Genomic DNA, 19421 nt, shown 5'->3' on the forward strand with positions numbered 1-19421 from the left:
ACTAACCTGGGAGTGAAGGGTAAGGTGAGAGTTAAGTTTGATACCTAGGGTCTTGACAGAGGTAGAGGGAACCGGAGGGAGACCAAGGGAAGGGGGCCAAAAAAGTGAAGACCAGGGACTGGAGCAACCACCCGTCAACACCAACTCTGTCTTATCGGGGTTGAGTTTCAGGTGGTTGAAATCCATCCAGTCCCGGATAAAAATCATAATAGACTGGAAATTAGAAATAGAAGCAGGAGAAGAAGATAGGTTGAAAACAAGTTGGAGGTCATCCGCATAGTTATATACGGAGACCTCCATTTGTTCTAAAGAAAAAATGAGGGGAGAAATGTAAAGATTAAACAGAAGAGGTGAAAGGGAGGATCCTTGGGGGACCCCGCACTGGACCTTCCGGAAGTCCGCAGAGAAGTCACCCAGGCGAACTGCCTGGCTGCGGTCCCTCAGGAAGGAGGATAACCATACCAGGGCCGTGCCTCCGATCCCCGCCGCCGCGACACGGGAAAGTAGGATGGTATGATCCACCGTGTCAAAGGCGGCAGAGAGATCGAGGAGGACCAATGCCTGGGATTGATTGGTATCCCTCCCCTCCCTGAGGTTGTCAAGGACCGAAAGGACTACGGACTCCGTAGAGTGTGCGGGGCGAAAGCCAACCTGACGGGAAGCCAATACCCCATTCTCTTCCACAAAGGTGCTCAGAGACCTGGTGACATGGCGCTCGAGCACCTTGGCCAAAAATAGTAGGAGAGAAATGGGGCGATAGTTGGCTGGGATGGAAGGGTCCACGCCAGGCTTCTTTAAAATAGGTAAAATAATAGCTGACTTCAAAGGGTTGGGGACAACCCCCTGAGAAAGGGAGCTGTTAAGAAAGTGAAGGGGAGGATCGGGGCAAGAGGTGTAAATGTGACGAAGTATGTGAGCGGGACAGGTATCAAGGGGAGAGCCAGATTTTACGAGGGGAATTAATGATGTAAAGGATTCCTTGGTCAGGAGGGGGAGAAAATTTAGTTGTCCTTGCAGAGGAGGGCACTGAGGGTCAACAAAAAACGGGGAAGGTGAAGGGATGTTTGCTTTGATAGCGGCGATTTTATCAATGAAAAAACTATTCAAAGAGTGACAGAGGGCCTGGGAGGGGAAGGGCTTGAGGGAGGTGCGATCTGAAAAGGCTAGGTTCTGAACAATCGAGAAGATTTCCTTTGATTGGTTCTCGGCTGTGAGGATCTTGGAGGAGAAATAGGCTGTTTTAGCGACCAAGATAGCATTCTTATATTGGGCTAATAGAGTAGTGAAGTCAGTTCTTAAGGTGGGACAATAGTTTCTCCTCCAGGCCCTCTCAGCACGGCGTACCGATAATTTGATGGTTTTGAGGTCATCGGTAAACCACAAATTGGCATCTTTCTCCCGCTTGGAGGTCAATCGCTTCAAAGGGGCAATGGACTCACTGGCTGAGGAGAGCCATTGTTCAATGATGTTGGCCTGAGCCAAGGTGGAAAGACCGTGTAAGGCAGGGTAGGAAGCACTTAAAAGGACAGACAAGTTCGCCGGGTCAACTCTGCTCCACGAGCGGACCCAGACATTTTTAGGAAGGGGGACCCTAGGTGTAGAACTAATAGGGAGAGCAAAAGAAATCAAGTGGTGATCAGACCAAGTGCAGGGAGAAATAGAGAGGGAGTCAACAGGGCAGTTCAAGGACCAAATCTGGTCCAAGATATGCCCCTTGACGTGAGTAGGGGAGGATACATGGGAAACAAAATTAAGAGATAGAAGTGTGTCTGAGAACTCTCTTGAAGATAAACACTCTGCTGGGTCAGAGGGCCAGAAGTTGAAATCACCCAGTAGTAACACAGAAGAGTTATTAACAGAGAGGGTGGCTAACACCTCCTGGAAATCAGGGAGAAAGCGTAGAGGTGACTGGGGAGGACGATAAATGAGAACACAGGTGAGAGGGGGGGATATAGACGTGGTGCGGATGGCAAGATACTCGGTGGTGGCGATGTCGGGGAGAGAAAGCAGTTGAAATGGAAGATCAGCGCGAGCAATGACTGCTACGCCACCCCCCGTTCTGCCAAATGAACGATCCGCTCGAAGGGCGTAGTAAGGGGCGTGCAGAGTGGCTAGCAAAGTAGGTAGAGAGTCATCACAGAACCATGTCTCGGTTAAGAGGAGAAGATCCGGTGCGTGGAGATCTAACAGCACTGATAGTTCATGTGAATGAGCCACCGCCGATCTGGTATTCAAATAATAAGCCTTGAGGGTTTTAACTGGAACTGCGGTGGCTTCCTCTTTGGGGGGAGGAGCAGGGATGAGAGAGGCTAATGAACAAGAGCAGTGAGAAGCAGAGGATAAATCAAACAGGGATATACGTGAGTGTGTCGAGGGAGATAGAACCCACGGACCCTGTAGTCTGTGAAGTTGGGAAGAAGTGTAGGAAATACTATAGGCAGGGTGATGTGCCCCTAGCCCCGGTCGGCCGCGGACGGGCGCAGACGGGCTTAACTTAGGCGCAACTTCGGCGCGCCTTCGTCGCGCCCGCTGCGCCGTCGGTAAGGGGAAGTGATTATATAGGGACACATGTGAGGGGAGTTTCGAATGGGGCGTGACAGGGGGTGGAGGAGCCAGAGGACTGCACGCCCAGCCCCGCCCAAGGTGTGATGGCCGCCCGTCCCACTCCCCACGCGAGGCAAGGAGGGGGCGATCAGTGGAGGCGGTCTGGCGGTCTGGGTCGTGATTGCAGGCGAAGGGGCAGCCAAAGAATAACTAAGCGCTGGTTCCTGGGCGCTAAGCGTTGTGCACTGAGCAGGTAGGCACAAGTCTTTAAAATGTCAACAGGAGGAGTAAAAAGAACACCGTTGCTCCCGGCGAAGCCTCGGGAGATCTGCAGTCAGTGCAGGTGATCAGCTGTAAGCCCTTTAAGCAGTTTGCCAGGGGGGGAGGAGCCAGAAGACTGCACGCCCAGCCCAGACCCGTCCAAGGTGTGATGGCCGCCCGTTCCACTCGAGGCAAGGAGGGGGCGATCAGCGGAGGCGGTCTGGCGGTCTGGGTCGTGATTGCAGGCGAAGGGGCAGCCAAAGAATAACTAAGCGCTGGTTCCTGGGCGCTAAGCGTTGTGCACTGAGCAGGTAGGCACAAGTCTTTAAAATGTCAACAGGAGGAGTAAAAAGAACACCGTTGCTCCCGGCGAAGCCTCGGGAGATCTGCAGTCCTCTCGGTGCCTACTCTTATCATGGGGTCCCACGCTGCAACTCTGGGCAATAGCTTGCTTAGTCTCCACACCGGCCCTAATCGCTAAGGATGCCTGGCTTCACCAGGGGGGTGCCCAGGAGTTGGGCGCCTCACAGGAACAGGCCAGGACGGGTTCCTCAGCGGTTTATTCAGCGCAGGGACACACTGATAAGTGTAACCATGCGCTTTATAAGCTTCAGAATTACAATTAATTACTATGTAAATTTGTAGTGTGCACTATTCAGTGATTAATTTGTTAGAGGCAGCTTGCACCAGCCTATTTCTCCTCTTAGCGCCACCTAAAATAGAAACCTACTAATCATGAAAGTGGGGAGAGGAGGTGGCGTAATGGCTAGAGCTGGCAACTTCAGAGCTGGGAAACCAGATTTGAGTCTCAACGTCAGCTGCTCTGCTCTGCTCTCAATGCTCTGGAGCTAAAATTAAACCCTATAAAATGCAGGTTGTTTCCCAAAATAGCACATTTTTTATAATGTCTTAGACTGGTGCTTCCCATACTTTTTAGATTAATGGCCCGCTTTTTAGAACAACAAAGTGTTGCGACCCACCTAGCTAAATATCAAAATGAGGTGGGTAATTTTTTTATGTAACTAAAGCAATGTGTGGCAGCGTAGTCATTTAGAGACCGCACATTTCCATTGAAATGGCCACTAAATTTTCACAGACATGCAGTTTTGCTGATAAAACTATATTGCACAGAAATTATAAAATGTGTACATTTTGTTTCAGTGAATATTTGTCATTTGTACATCACCAAGTAAAGTGTCTTGGTTTGCTTTGATCCTGTTAAAAGCTTAAATTCCTCCACACCTCAGAATTACAATAAATTGGCTTAATTTTTACTTTCCTAACGTCTAAAAGTATAGTTCATTTACAGGTAATTTCCTTTTTGTTGTGTGTTACAATAAATGACATGCTACAGCCGTTCCTTTCACACTCTCTGTACCCCAGCAATATTGTCACATAAGGAATTCACTGTTCTTTCTCTGATTGCAAAGTGAGATGACCTGCTGCACAAACCTCAGTCCGAACAATAAAAAAAATTAGCTGCAATTTGTCAGGAGACGTAGCCAGATATTTGACCTCCGTCTTTGAAGCACTGGCAAATGTAACAAGATACATACAGAATGAATCCGGCAAAGCACTCAATTTTCATAGCGCAGTATTATGTAAATGTGCAGCACTGAAATATTCCAAAGTACCGATCATATCATTGTAAAATAACACATACATATTTTTTTTTAATGAAAATGGCTCCCACAGGGTGAAGTGGAGCGGGGTGGTCCCCTTTAGGAGATCTGCTGCATTGTAATATTACAGAGCTGTTCTGTACTCTTGTCCTTTTTAAAACAGATTTTATTGTCAAATTGCACATATGTCGCAGGGCTCTGTACCCCAGAGGCAACTGCAGTATCAGATTGTACATAAGCAAGAAAGCAACTGACCTTTTCAAAGGAACAACCAAAACACCTGACATCGTGTGTCAATTAGGATATTAAACCCCCCCAACACCTCCCGTCCCCCCCCCCCCCGGGTTGCGCAAAGTCCACTGAGACCAGTCCATGAATAGGTGATATAGGACTAGAAGAAAAAAAAAGCTAACAGAAAAAACAACATCAACATAAGTGCACACACACCCCAGGCTACCCCCTTACTCCCCCCTGTGCCAGATCCACATAATATGTGGCGAAGCTCTCCGCTATGGCCATAGGGTCCGTCATCAGCACCCCACCCTCATCCAGCACCCCGGGAAGGGCCTGGGGATGAAGAGTGCCCTGGCAGAGCCGATGTAGCATCTTACCCGACTTGTCACCCCACTGACATATCCTGCAACGTGTTGCCAAACAGACCTCATCCATCAGGAGAGAGGCGTAGGACTGCTGCGCCAGGAACAGTTGTCGCACTGCCTGCTCCTCGCCTGCCTCCCGGCTCCGACGCTCGAGCGCCTTCATGTCCGCCTCATCCCGAACCAGTTCATCACAACGCTTTTTACGGGCCGCCACACACCAGGCTATGTCCACCCCACGTAGAGTAGTACTCTTGTCCTTTTGATGCGAGATAGAACTTGTTAGATTCCAATCTTACAAATCCTATGGAATATGCTTAAAGGGCTGCTAGTTTGCGTTTAATGCCCTGGAACCATTTTTTAAGTCCTTGGATTTCACACCCTTTGAGAGGACTATTGGGCCCAAGTTGGGAAGTGGGGGCTCTTGGAAATTCTACCAAGCTGAGGCTCATTTTTACAAGATCTCATCGAATGTTTAGTATGAAATTATCCAGGTGTCAGGAGAGGATATGCTGCAGCTTTAGGTTATGCCTGAGCCCATCAAAGGAAAGGATAGGCTCAAATCTCCTTGGAGGAAGAGGGCATGAGGAGTATTGATATGACGAAAATGTCTTCAAGAAGACCTTGCATTGAATGCATCCTTGTATGGACTGGCGATTGGTCACTGTGTGATATGTCTTTCGGCTAGAACTTCATGCAGTTGGATCCAACAGTTGTTAGGAAAACCCAGATTACCCTAGCCAAGTATACAGTGGTCAGATCTAGTCAAAGAGGAAAGTCAATTTTATAAACAAGAGTAGGGTGGTGAGTTTTAGCTTCACTTACAGGGAGCCCTCCGTGGTTTTGTCTGTTGGCCTAACACGTGCACTCAGTGGGTTTCTGCCCAAGCTCTCTTTCCTACTAATACACTCCTTAATCTTCGCTATCTCATGCTGAGGTCTGTCACTCTTCAAACATGGTTGTTCTGTCATGTGCTATATGCATCAGTTTCCTACTACATATATTTATCCTAACCCCCCACCTTTCCATCCTGGCTGTCCCATTCACTAGTGGCAACACTCAGTTGTTTCTATTATTGCTTCCGCAGGTACCATCAACTCCCAGGTGGGACGGTGGATACTGGTTGGGTGTCCATAGCAAAGAAGTGTCATCCTTCACGCACGGTTCTGCATCAGAAAGAATAGTCTTACATCCACACATTCTATAGACATAACCATTCACCTGTAAGAAGTGAAACCAAAGCTGACCATGGCGGTGGCAGCAGCAGCTTCACCCAGCCTCGAAGAGGAAGTGACGTGTTCCATCTGTTTGGATTATTTCACCGACCCTATAACTATTGACTGTGGTCACACATTCTGCCTCCAATGCATCACCGAGTACATAAAGAAGGAGGAGATGGAGAATAAGCTCGCCTTGTGCCCAGAATGCAGGCAGCTGTTCCGGAGCAGTGACCTTAAGCCCAACAAAAGAATGGCAAACATAGTGGAAATGATTCAACGGTCAAAGACGCTGCCTATGCCAGTGGACGCATGTGCGGAGCATGGGGAGAGTTGCCTGTTCTTCTGCCAGACCGATGGAACCCCTATCTGTTTGGTCTGCCGGGACTCCCATCATCACAGGGAGCACAGTGTGGCTCTCATACAGGACGCTGTCCAGGATGACAAGGTATGTGCTGTTTTAGTATTTGCAGCCAGCAGTTCATGCTGTCATCTACAGATAGGTTACTACTTTTGTTGGTTTATGTATGTGACTTTAATGTTTGTTTGCATAGATTCTGAATATTGTTGTGTAGCTGTCATATACTATGTACTACAATCCCTTCACATCAGAAGATCAATTAATTACAGCAATTCTTGAGAAATCATGGTCCTATTTTAACTTCACTTTTGAGTGTACGCTTCTCATGAATCATTGATCAACTTTTTTAACCCTGTTTAAATTTGAGCTACATTGCTTCTGATATCATGGCCGCATGACTGTATTATGAATTTTACTTACAATTGTGTTTTATTTTGTGTTTTTAACCTTTCATCTGTATCATTGAAATAATGCTCCATTAAATTTCATCGTTTTGCTATATGCCGAATAAAAGCATTTGACTGACTTGCTAGAGTTGGGCATAATGCTAAAGATTACATTGCTAAACCACAGTACGTACACAGAATATGCTTCCATGCCACAGAGTGTGATCTAATGTAGGCATTTCCAATTGCATCTGGGTAATTTTAGCAAGTTGGAGTATTCTTGAAAACCTACAACTGCTGAAGATTTTTTGGATTACTCTTGGAATTCATTACGACTCCTTAGAAAGTCTGAAATTTACTTGAAGTGCAAGTGTAACCCTTATTAAGGTGATTTCCAATTTTTGCATTACATACCCACCTTAGTGAAATGGGCATATTGCCGAAGGCATCTATTTTTACTATGATACATGCATATATTTAAAGCCAGTAAAAACAGAAGAGGAGCAGTACTGGGAAGGTAGCAGAGCTTAAGAGAGGAAGTAATTTTGCAGCGTGGATCTTTCTGGATTCACTATGCTGTGCATTATTCCGCGGTCTTGTGGTTGGGTCCGGAATCGTAGTCATTTCTTTGTTTTTTTTGTTTTTTTTCGTAGCCCAGGTGGGCGTCTGCGTCACCCCTCTGTGGGTGTATTTCCGTTGACATCTGCATGCTTCCTGCGGAAGCTCCCACTCTTGGGCGCCATCTTCAGATTCTTTTTTCCGCGGTGGGGTCTGAATCGTTCCCGTTTGGGCTCCAGACATTTTTGAGGAAAGTAGACGACGAATACAGAAATTGGACGAAAAACAACTCCGAAGACTTCAAGAGACTTCATCAACCAAGGGCCGACGAAGGAGAAGGAGAAAACTTCGACGCCCGTGGACGAATGCACGACCAGGGGGCCCCCTGAGCGCTCAAGATGGACAACACGCCCTTCAAGTTCTGCCGTAACTGCCACCACAAGTACACGCAGAAGAACGAGCACCCGGTTTGCGACCTTTGCCTACCGGTCGACCACGGGAGCGAGGACTGCAACGCCTGCTCTGTCTTCACCCCGAAGACCCTTCGTGTGAGAGCGAGGCAGAGGGTAGCGCACACCACCCTGCAGGGCAAAGCCCCGACTCCATCCCTTCACGAACTGGGGATGTCTTCTGAGGAAGAGGACAACGCCGCCGCCGAAGACGAGGGCTACACGGTCGTAGAGACCGATAATACCAAGACTTCTGATAAGGTAGGAGACTCTACGGCCCCTAAACACCCGAGAGACTCTGACTCTCGAAAGAACGAGGGCAAGACCTCGAAAGCGCCGGCGCCGAAAACTTCGGCGCCCACTGCTGTATCCAGGCCCAGCGGATCCTCTGAGAAGGAGTCCCCGGCGCCGAAGGCTGTTGAACAGCGAAAGTCGTCTAAAAACGTTCCCGAAAAGGATCGTTCGACGTCGAGGGAGTAGGACCCTAAGGCAACTTCGAGGTCGACGCCGACCAGAGACACGAAATCCAGTTCGGCGACTAAGCCTTCGACAGCGAGGATCAGCTCGGCGCCGAGCCAACCGCCGAAAAGAGCGGCCGAGCCATCCGACGCGGAACACGCGGCCTAGATGGAGAAAAAGAAAAGGCGCCTCAAGGCCGAATTGGAAAGCATCTTGCAGCGGAAGAAGGAATTCGACACCAAGATGAAGGTCTACACGATCCCCCACAAAACCAAGGCACAGGTTGTAGAAGTGGTCGAGGAGGAAGACTAAGACGCCGAGGAACAGGCGGCTGACGTCGAGGAAATAGACCAGGAAGAGGAAGTGAGTCCCACCTATAGTTACAACTATGAGGAGGAGGAGGACAGCAGGACGGACCCCGGGTCTGCTCCCTCTGAAACACAAGATGTGGATTATCTGGATGTCGACACCTTAAGCCCAGAGGAGGTCATCGACCCATATCCCTCGAGGCCCTCGCCGCCGGACGACATCGGGGCCTACAACTCGGTGATAAAGACTGACGCAGCGGCATTCAGGCTAAAGCTCAACGAAGAGCAGCAGAAATCAGACTTCCTTCTAGAGACACTGCTCCCCACCCAAACGAAGAGCCAGTACCTCCCCATGCTCAACAGCGTCTTGGCTCAGGGAAGGGAAGCATTCAAGGAGCCCGCAACATGCAAGGCGGTCACCCCCAGGACGGAGAAAAAACACAAACATTCGTCAAAAGACCCACCCTACATTCAGGGCACGGTCTCAGCAGACTCCATCATCACAGCCACAGCAAGAAAGAGGGCAAACGTGCCCACTACTTCTGGGCCACCTCCAGATAAGGAAAGCAAGAGGATGGACCTGGTGGGCAGAAGGATTGAACGGAATGCCGCAACCCACTGGCGCATGGCGAATTCCAACGCCCTGATCAACAGGCACGTGTATCAGATCATGGAGGAGCTCGGTCAGTTGGTGAAAGACCTGCCCCAAGATTCCAGGCAAAAGGCCGAGAAATTGGTGGACGAAGGGAAGAACGCGGCAAATTCTTGCCTCAAGACTGCCCTGGATGGAGCAGACACCTCCAGCAGGCTCATGATGATGGGCATCACTGAGAGGAGACACGCCTGGCTCAGGATTTCAGGTTTCAAGCCCGAGGTGCAGCACAGCATCCTGAACACCCCGTTCAACGGCAAAACCTTGTTTGGAGCACCAGTTGATGAGAATCTCAGCCAACTGAAAAAGGATAACGAAACGGCAAGGTCCATGGGAGCATTGCAGTTCAGAGGTGGCAAAAGGGGCACCCAGTCACAAAGACCCAGCGGGAGAGGTGGAAACCAGCCAGGTACATCACACCAGGCTTTCCAACAAACGCACCAGGCAGACACACAAGTTCAGCATGGTCAGCATAAGCAGTCCTGGCAGTACCAGCCAAGAGGCCAGTCCTTTCGAGGGAGAGGAAATGGACGTGGACAGAATAAAAGAGGGGGTCAGCAGCCCGCCTCTAAGTGACTTAAAAAAACTCTGTGTGCCAACCCACAGAAAAGATCCCAGGGTGCAGCACGTACAGAGGGATCAATCGTTACACAAACTAATCACTTACAACCACATAACACCAGTGGGAGGAAGATTAAGATTTTACCTCCAAAAATGGAGAGAAATCACATCAGACAAATGGATTCTCAACATCATCCAATTCGGATACTGCATAGAGTTGGAGGGGAGGCCAACAAGCAGAAAACCAAAAAGAAGACCACTAGCAAACAAACAACTAGAGCGTCTTCAGGAAGAAGCAAAGGAGCTCCTGCAGAAGCAGGCCATAGAACCAGTACCCTTCAGGGAAAGGAACAAAGGTGTATACTCAACGTACTTCCTGGTACCAAAAGTAGACGAAACTATGAGACCCATTCTGGACCTAAGGTTCCTGAACAGATTCATAAGAACGCAAAAGTTCAAAATGACCTCCCTGCAAGAGCTGCTCCCGCAATTGCAAATCGGGGACTTCATGATCACAATAGACCTCAAGGATGCCTACCTACACATCTCAATGAACAGAAAGCACAGGCATATGCTCAGATTCACCATCGGAGAAAAACACTACCAGTTCATAACACTAGCCTTCGGGATAAAATCAGCACCAAGGGTCTTCACAAAGTGCCTCGCAGCGGTCGCAGCACACCTACGAAAGAAAGGAATACACGTATATCCTTACCTAGACGACTGGCTAGTAAAAGCAAACTCATACCAGAGATGCAAGCGGCACTCACAAACAGTGACGGCCACGCTCATAAACCTGGGGTTCTCCATCCATTGGAAGAAATCCTCAATGGAACCGGAACAAGTGAAGATTTTCCTGGGAGCACAGATCAACACCTTACAGGGCAAGGTGGTCCCCAGCGAGAAGAGGGCGAGCGCGCAAGTGAAAGAAACTCGGCTCTACCAGAAGGGGCAAGCTCGGACAGTGAGGACTGCGAGCAAGATCATGGGCATGATGGCATCATGCATCCACCTAGTACCAAATGTACGGCTCCACATGAGACCCTTTCAAGAATGGCTACAGGAGCAATGGTCACAAGCTACAGGTCGTTGGGAAGATCTAGTGGTTGTAACGCACTCAGTGCAGAAGGAAATGACATGGTGGAACATGGAGAACATAACATGGGGAAAGCCTCTAACGCCCCCAACACCAACAGTGACCATCACCACAGACGCATCCCTGAAGGGATGGGGCGCTCACATGGAGGAACTTAAAGTGAGAGGACTGTGGACGCCAGCAGATGCGACCAAGCACATCAATTACCTGGAATTGAAGACAATCTTCCTTGCATTGAAAGCTTTCCAAGCGAGGCTGTACTAACACAAGGTATTGATACAAACAGACAACACCACAGCAATGTTCTACATCAACAAGCAGGGTGTGACACAGTCAGCCATGCTTTCAAAGCTAGCACAGGCGATATGGAGATGGGCCATCCCACTCAAGATAGACCTGCTAGCCATACACCTACCAGGGAAGGACAACGTACAAGCAGATTGGCTCAGCAGACAGACATCGGCATCCCACGAGTGGGAGCTCAATGCACAAGAGACAAGGTGGCTGTTCAACAGATGGGGAACACCATCAGTGGACCTTTTTGCCACACGCCAGAATGCAAAATGCCAAGACTTTGCATCCAGACAGCCCGAGGAGGGATCCCTGGGGAATGCCCTATGGATAGATTGGTCCGGGACATTTGCTTACGCTTTTCCCCCGATACCACTGGTTCACAGAGTGCTCAGCAAATGCAGAACGAGCAACATGACCCTGATACTGGTCGCACCGCAGTGGGCCAGACAGACATGGTACTCGCAGATCATGGAGATGACACAGTGTGCACCCCACAGATTCGGCAAAAGAAAAGACCTACACTCCCTGCAGAACGGAGAAGTGCTGCACCCAGAACCAGAGAGCCTGAGCCTGGTGGCATGGCTCCTGAGGACATAGAGTTTGCACATTTAAAACTACCAGAAAGCACCCTGAGGGTTCTTCGGGAGGCACGAAAACCCAGCACTCGAAAAGTGCTATGTTGCAAAGTGGAAAAGATTCACAATGTGGTGCAGAAGAGAAAAGCTTCACAATAAAATGAAGAAGGACTCCATAGTGCTAAGGTACCTCACGCACCTGCTGGAGAGGAACCTTAGTTCATCCTCGCTAACAGTTCACTTGGCAGCGATAGTCGCTTACACAAGAGGAGAAACGTGCAAGAGTTTCTTCACATCGCAAGGGGTGAAAAGATTCCCGGAAGGAGCGAAGAGGATCGCACCACCAAAACGGGTGCCACCACCTGCATGGAATTTGAACATAGTCCTAACGGAACTCATGAAAGAGCCTTTTGAACCACTTCACAAAGCCACTCTAGAGATGCTGACAATGAAAACAGCTTTCCTGGTTGCAATAACGTCCTTACGCAGAGTAAGCGAACTTCAGGCACTAACGCTACAAGAACCCTACATACAAATATACAATGATAGGGTTGTGATGAGAACAGACCCACACTTCATGCCAAAGGTGGTGTCCAAGTTCCACATGAACCAGTCTATACAGATACCGAGTTATTTCCAAAAACCAGCCACTAGCGCAGAGCGAGCTCTGCACACCCTGGACGCCAGAAGGGCAGTCATGCACTACATTGAGAGAACGAAGGGATACAGGAAAACAAAACAGTTTTGTGTCATTCGCCAACAGTTTCATGGGAAAAGCAGTAACCAAAGAGACCATTGCACGATGGATCGCACAAACAATACAGCTCTGCCACAAGCGAGCAGGACAAGAACTAGCAGAGGGGACACGTGCCCACTCCACTAGGAAAAAAGGGTGCTACAATAGCCTTCCTGGCTAACACACCCATAGAAGACATATGCCTGGCGGCAACATGGGCTTCGGTGCACACGTTCACGAAGCACTACTGTGTGGATATACAGATGAACAGGGAAGCACAAGTCGGACAAAAGGTGCTTTAACACATATTCAATAACCAACGCTCATCTTCCACCCAGCCGCCACAGAAATGAGAAACCGCTACAAAATCTATGCACAGCATAGTGAATCCAGAAAGATTCACGCTGCAAAATGAATAGTTTTCTTACCTGTCGGTATAGTTTTGCAGCTTGAAGATCTTTCTGGATTCACTAGCGAACCCACCCACCTCTGCCAGAAAGATGAGGCTGGGAGAGAGAAAAGGTGGTAAAAACAGAGACAAATACTAAAACTAAACTCCTTAAAGGTTAAAAGTAAAAATGACTTAATGGAACATTGCCATAACTTTGGAAACAGAACAAACACGGAAAAAAGAATCCGAAGATGGCGCCCAAGAGTGGGAGCTTCCGCAGGAAGCATGGCGACGTCACCGGAAATACACCCACAGAGGGGTAACGCCGACGCCCACCTGGGCTACGAAAACCCCCCCAAAAAAACAAAGAAAAGACTACGATTCCGGACCCAACCACAAGACCGCGGAATAATGCACAGCATAGTGAATCCAGAAAGATCTTCAGGCTGCAAAACTATACCGACAGGTAAGAAAACTATTCGTTATCTTAAAGAACCGAGAATCTGTAATCCTAAGTCCCTTGAGGTACAACCTCGAAAATGGAAGAGTTAAAGGGCTGAATCTCTTAAGTCTCCTTAAATTGCAATCTTTCTGTATAAGTTCATGAGCAATACATGCCTCTGACCAATTGCTGAGTATACACATACAACATTCCAAAAAAGTAACAAAATAAAAATACCATTATAAATAGCCTCTCTTATAAAACAAAATTATATTTTGTTTTCAGAAAAAAAATGTATTATCCTAATAGGAAATAATTAAGTCTACCCACCCAGCTTCCATGCAAATGTTCAGTGCTGGGGCAGAAATGGTCTGATCCATTTTATATTGAGGTAGATTGTTATTTTTTTTCTCTGCCTCCCACTGCCCGGTTTAGATTGCTGGCTCACCACGTTATTCATTCTGGCTCCTTTTTAGTTCTGTACTAGACGGACCACTTCAGGATTTTATAAGATAATACACAATATACCTAGAGTTGGACTTTGGTTCAGCTGCCTTCAGCTACTGCTTATTTGCAGTATCCTTAACATTTTGGAGCAGTCCCCAGGCCAGCATACAAACAGACGACCGCAGGGCCAGTCCTACAGCCATGTCTGTGCAGCAACTTTTGTTCAGTTTTCTGATCAGCCCACTGGATAGTTATCTGATGATCGGCATGCCAGTCATCATGAGTGACAGCGTGTTGCCTTTTGTATGTGAATCTTCAAAGGAGAGGTGCAAGCACAGAGAGACAAAACTGTCTGTTTCTTTTATATTTTTGGCAAGAGTAAACAATCAAAAACAACAGTGAAGCATTACAAGTCTCGGACTTGTGACACACCAACCACGCTTGGTCAACAACTACAAAACGGGCATCTTCAGTGCAAGCTTCGCTCATAAATATTAGGCACATCACAGAAACCTGCAGTGCAAAATTCCCTCAGATTTTATTCACAGGACGGAGCGCACTTACACACAGAACAGGTACAGCACAGACATCCATAGTGCGAGCTTTCTACACTGATGCAACAGTAATAGTACAAGCATCTTCGGTGCATGCTTCCCATATAAAGGAAACATACCACCTCTTCTGCCACCACCACTGCCGTTATAAAGTGGTACAAAAGGGGGTGGTGATGGACGGAGCATTTGAACCAATAAAACACTCACACCAAGTCAACAGATCTGGGTATTATCCATCCCCGTTCTTTAGCCCACTCTGCCACCCCAGTTCAGACATGGCCATATGCAAATCAGTCTGACCCTGTGCCTCTTGGGAACAGTCCAGCCCGAACTGCCATGCCATGCCTTCCCTGGACCGGAAACAAGCTTCCGAGGACCGGTTTCTGGCATTTCAGCCGTCTTCAGCCCGGCTTGCTTGAATCCAGTGGCAAAGTGAGCAAGGGACTCACGTCTGAGCATACCCTGCCAACTTATGGCGAACAAAGTGGTACAAAAGGGGATGGTGATGGACGGAGCATTTGAACCAATCAAACACTCACACCCAGTCAACAGAGCTGGGTTTAATCCATCCCCGTTCTTTAGCCCACTCTGCCACCCCAGTTCAGACATGGCCATATGCAAATCAGTCTGACCCTGTAACACAAACTATTCTCACTTAATGAACAGTGAAGCTTGCATTGTAAATCATTGTTTCTGTACCTGCTATGCTTGTGTGAGCAGCTTTCACTAAAGGCACCAGTACAACACACAGACTGAATGTAAATGTAAATGTGTTGGACTTGTAAAGCGCACAGCTGCCCGTAAGCGTCCCGGCGCTGGAGACCGCTGGGGAACCCGTCCTGGCTTTCCCTGTGAGATGGTCCCTTCTGGGTATCTCCAATGTGAAACCAGGCATCCCCGGCGTCTGTGGGGGGCCCTTGTAGAGATGAGGCAAGCTTAATGCCCAGAGTTGCCGAGTGTGATCCCTGGTTAGAGTAGCCACCGAGGCGCGAATTGTAGAGTCCGCTGACCCTGGTCCACGACCCTGCCGCGTCGGGAATTGAACCCTGGTCCCGGGCCGTTTTCTGCTCCCGGGTCTGCCGCCTCTAACCAGTGAGCCACACCACTCCACCAAAATGACAGCCACTTATGTATTGGTGGTTGTCAATTATTCAGAAGACTGGTTTTAAAACGCAGGTGGAGTGTCATTTTCCCATCAAAACTGTCTGAACATGGAGTACACAGAATTATTCATCCATGATTTAGTATCAAAAGGTTTCAGCATTCTAGGATCTGTTGACAATCTGATGCCTTCTTCTAGACAATTCTGTAAGTGTGTGACAACTTAAATTCAGCATGTTGCTGTCCTATTCCGGCTTCTAAACTCTCCTGTTACTTGAAATCTACTCTCTTGCAAAAGTGTAAGGGTTATTAAGAGGTATCCGGGACAGTTATGTGAGACCTGGAAATGACCACCAACTTGGAGCAGTAGATTCAAGGTTTACATAAGTTCTGCCATGGCATCATGGCATGGTGGAAGTGTTGCCATGCTCTTTTTCTCCCAAAGAGGAAGTAGTTGCTTTGGGAGTACATGCCAGCTGCACTTCCATGCAACTAATAATTTGGCTAGCATCCTTGCATATATAATGGTGCCATAACATCACATATAATATAGGAAATGTCACATAATAATATTACACTCTTCATACCTTATCCATTGCTGCCTAAGCAACATTTTGCACCTTTTTCTCTCTTAGCCTGTATATTTCTAGTTTTTGACAGAAGGTCAGGTGACCTGTTAACTATGAGCTAGACTCATTTTAGGTCCCCAGAAGCATTGAAACTGTCTGAGCCTCTGGTACCTCAGGGCTCCAGAGCAAACCGCTTCTGACACCCTTTTTGTCTCCTCAGCCCCGTCTTCTGGATAGTCTGGCATTACTGAAGAAACAGCTGGAAAAGGTGCAGAGACTGATGATCGATGAAGATTCCAGACTTGCAGCGTGTCAGGTACTGGTGCACATCTTTGTTCCTTTAAGTGTATCACATTATTGTTATGAACTTTTGTCATCATTTATTTGTCTATTGCATTGTTGCTATTTGTTTATCTTTTGTTTCTCTAAAGCTTAACCATGAGACTTTCCTCAGTTCTCTTAATGGAAGGGGATAACTTTTACCTGGAAAAAAATAAATAGCAATGGTGAGCCTTCTTTGAAGTCACACCCACTTCAAATACCATCTGGGTATAAGTACTGTGTCTCTGATCCCACCAAATCGAATATTTCTGGTCCTGTAACTGAACTCTGTCAGAAGAACTGCTCTGCTGCATCACGGACTGACACCCTGCTGGACTGCTGATCTGGAAGGCCTGCTTTTCAGCTGTGCCTGCCCTGCTGCCTCTACTGCTGTCTGCCCTAATGAGGAGAGCTGGACTCTGCCTTGCAACCAAAGTGTTCGCCAAGAGCATGCTGGGTTTGAAGTACACAGAAACCCTTTCTTCCTAACCCTAGCTCTAGACTACCTGTAGGGGGTAATCAGCCCTTTGTATGGGGACAGGACCCTGCCCCTTCAGGTGTAAGTGTCAGCTCTTCCTTCCATCCTGCCCAGGATGCGCCATCAGAATGCAGATAGGCACTTCGACACACTCAACCTTCCTGTGTTTGTGGCTGTTTGTGGAGGGAAGGCACAAAGTGAATCTGTCACACACCCCAGACGTGTATTGGAGACAGGCTGCAGGCATACAGAGCTGTAAGAGCAGAGAAATGTCCAATTTCTAGAAGTGGCATTTATAAAATTGTAAAGTTAGATCCAACTTTACCAGTAAAGAGGATTTATCATTACCTTTCCAATTATATAAACCATGACACTGCTACTCCTTTCTAATCAGGAATTACAGCTTAAAAGTATATTTAGGAATTCCTAATGATAAACGATTAGAGGAATTGGCTTTGCAGTAGTGAAAAACGAACATAGTTGTTTTTCACTCCCTGGACATGCAAATTGTAAATGTATGTCCTGTCTTTTGCATACACAGCACCCTGCCCTACGGGCTATCAAGGGCCAAACTTAGGGGTGACTTATGTGTAATAAAAGAGGAGTTTAAGGCTTGGCAAAGGGTTTTAAATGCCAAGTCGAAGTGGCAGTTAAACTGCACACACAGACTCTGCAGTAGCAGGCCTGAGACATGTTAAAAGGACTTCTTTTGTGGGTGGCACAATCCGTGCTGAAGGCCCTCTAGTAGCATTTCATTTACAGACCCAGGGCACAGGTAGTGCACTCTACTAGGGACTTGCAGGTAAATTAAATATGCGAAACCAGTGCAAACTAATGATACCATGTTTAGGGGATAAGCATGTGCACTTTAGCACTGGTCAGCAGTGGTTAAGTGCTTAAAGTCCCATGTCCTACACAAAGAAGGTCAGAACAAGAGGAGGAGGTAGGCAGAAACGTTTTCGGTGACCTTTCAGAGAAAGCCATTTTCTAACAGGCTGGACTTTATGCTGCTCCAATGGAAAACCACTGAGCCTGTGTATAGTAACACCTGACCTTTCTAAGCAATGACACACGCCTCCCTACGCTGCTCGTGTAATCATCAGTGTCTTGAGATCTAAATCGTGACTACAGCCTGTCTTGTGATACATCCTGCTTCCATCTTGAAAATAGGAGGCCAGGACACAGCCTGTGATGTATTCTCTTGTTGGGCTTTATTGCTGACCAGCTTAGAGCTTACACTTGCATTTGAAGTGAAAATTAGAATGGTGGAATGATGGGTGTGCCATTGAAGAGAATGAAGTGGTTGTGGGTTTATAATGTCTGGTGTAAGCTGTCTGCTGCTCAAACATTCCAATGATTGTCTTTCTGTTTCTCCCATTTTAATTTACAACACTCTACACTATGTAGGTTGAATGTTCTAATAGCCTTATAACCCTTCTGCTTCAGGCTATACCGGTTGTTAAAGACCTTCTCCCTCATTATAGAGTTCAGGGCCTTTAACAACCGGTATAGCCCTCGGTAGCGGGCTGTGGGGCTATGTGGAAGAGATCAGAGGTAATGGCTTCCTTTTCCCCAAAGCACCTTCAGTACAAGGAGATTGAAACCAGCTTTCACATGTCGGTCCTTCCTTTACCATTACTCGGTATTACAAAATATGACCAGTATTGCTGGCACACATGCACTGAAATTGAGCACATTATATTCCTGATAGTGGTGATTTATAGACTTAAGCACTTACTAAACACAGTTTGATGTTTATAAGCTGTGGGTGATAGCAGCATTCCATTCCACTAGTATGCAGGCAGCTAATATTTGGAGCCATTGAGATTTGAAGGTTACAATATCTTCTTTGGCTCATTTTATTATGCCTAGGCTGTGGGGTTTTAGGTTTAGACCTATAATAACTGATAAAACCCCAATGAAAGAGAAATAGCCCTCACCAGTGTAAACATATAAGCACTGAAAAAACACCTGCACAACCACAAACTAAATGCCATTCAAAGAAAGGAAAAAGAGTGAAAGTCATTTTTTTTCTTCCTGAAGGCGCAAATACAATGTAACTTTGTTATACAAGCTAGCAGCAAGAAAGACTGGGCTAACATTTTGCTTGAGTTTTGATGTTTAGGGATGCCACTAAAATATTGTTTCTTCTTCCTTTTGCTTTTTTCAGTTTTGTGGTCTTTGGTCTAAAGATGCAGGGTTTAGAAGCATGTTTTGGTCTCATTTAATTATTTTATAAACTGTAAAGCATCAGTAAATATCAAAATCATATTTGATATTTTGACTGCGTTTGATTTTTTCACTGAAAGGTAAAATGGCTGGTTTCATAAGAATCTTTCCTAATACTAGTCATCCCATTTACGCATATAGAATGGGTAAAAACCCTTAATACATCAGCCCACAGTTGTTTCTAGTAGGTCAGTATTGATAGTAGGTGAATTGC

At 47.2% G+C, this 19421-nt stretch overlaps 1 protein-coding gene across 1 annotated transcript in view; it reads left to right on the plus strand.

Annotated features, from left to right (window-relative positions):
* The window catches only part of LOC144756182 (E3 ubiquitin-protein ligase TRIM39-like), a 132603-nt gene that overhangs the window by 34193 nt on the left and 78989 nt on the right, over nucleotides 1-19421 (plus strand). The window contains exons 2-3 of the mRNA XM_078645774.1: nucleotides 6111-6688; nucleotides 16400-16495. Of these exons, the coding sequence (XP_078501900.1) occupies nucleotides 6272-6688; nucleotides 16400-16495 (513 nt within the window). The 5' untranslated portion in view covers nucleotides 6111-6271. The remainder of the gene's footprint in view (nucleotides 1-6110; nucleotides 6689-16399; nucleotides 16496-19421) is intronic.

This window comes from Lissotriton helveticus, chromosome 5_1, assembly GCF_964261635.1.
Source record: "Lissotriton helveticus chromosome 5_1, aLisHel1.1, whole genome shotgun sequence".
Taxonomy (NCBI): Eukaryota; Metazoa; Chordata; class Amphibia; order Caudata; family Salamandridae; genus Lissotriton; species Lissotriton helveticus.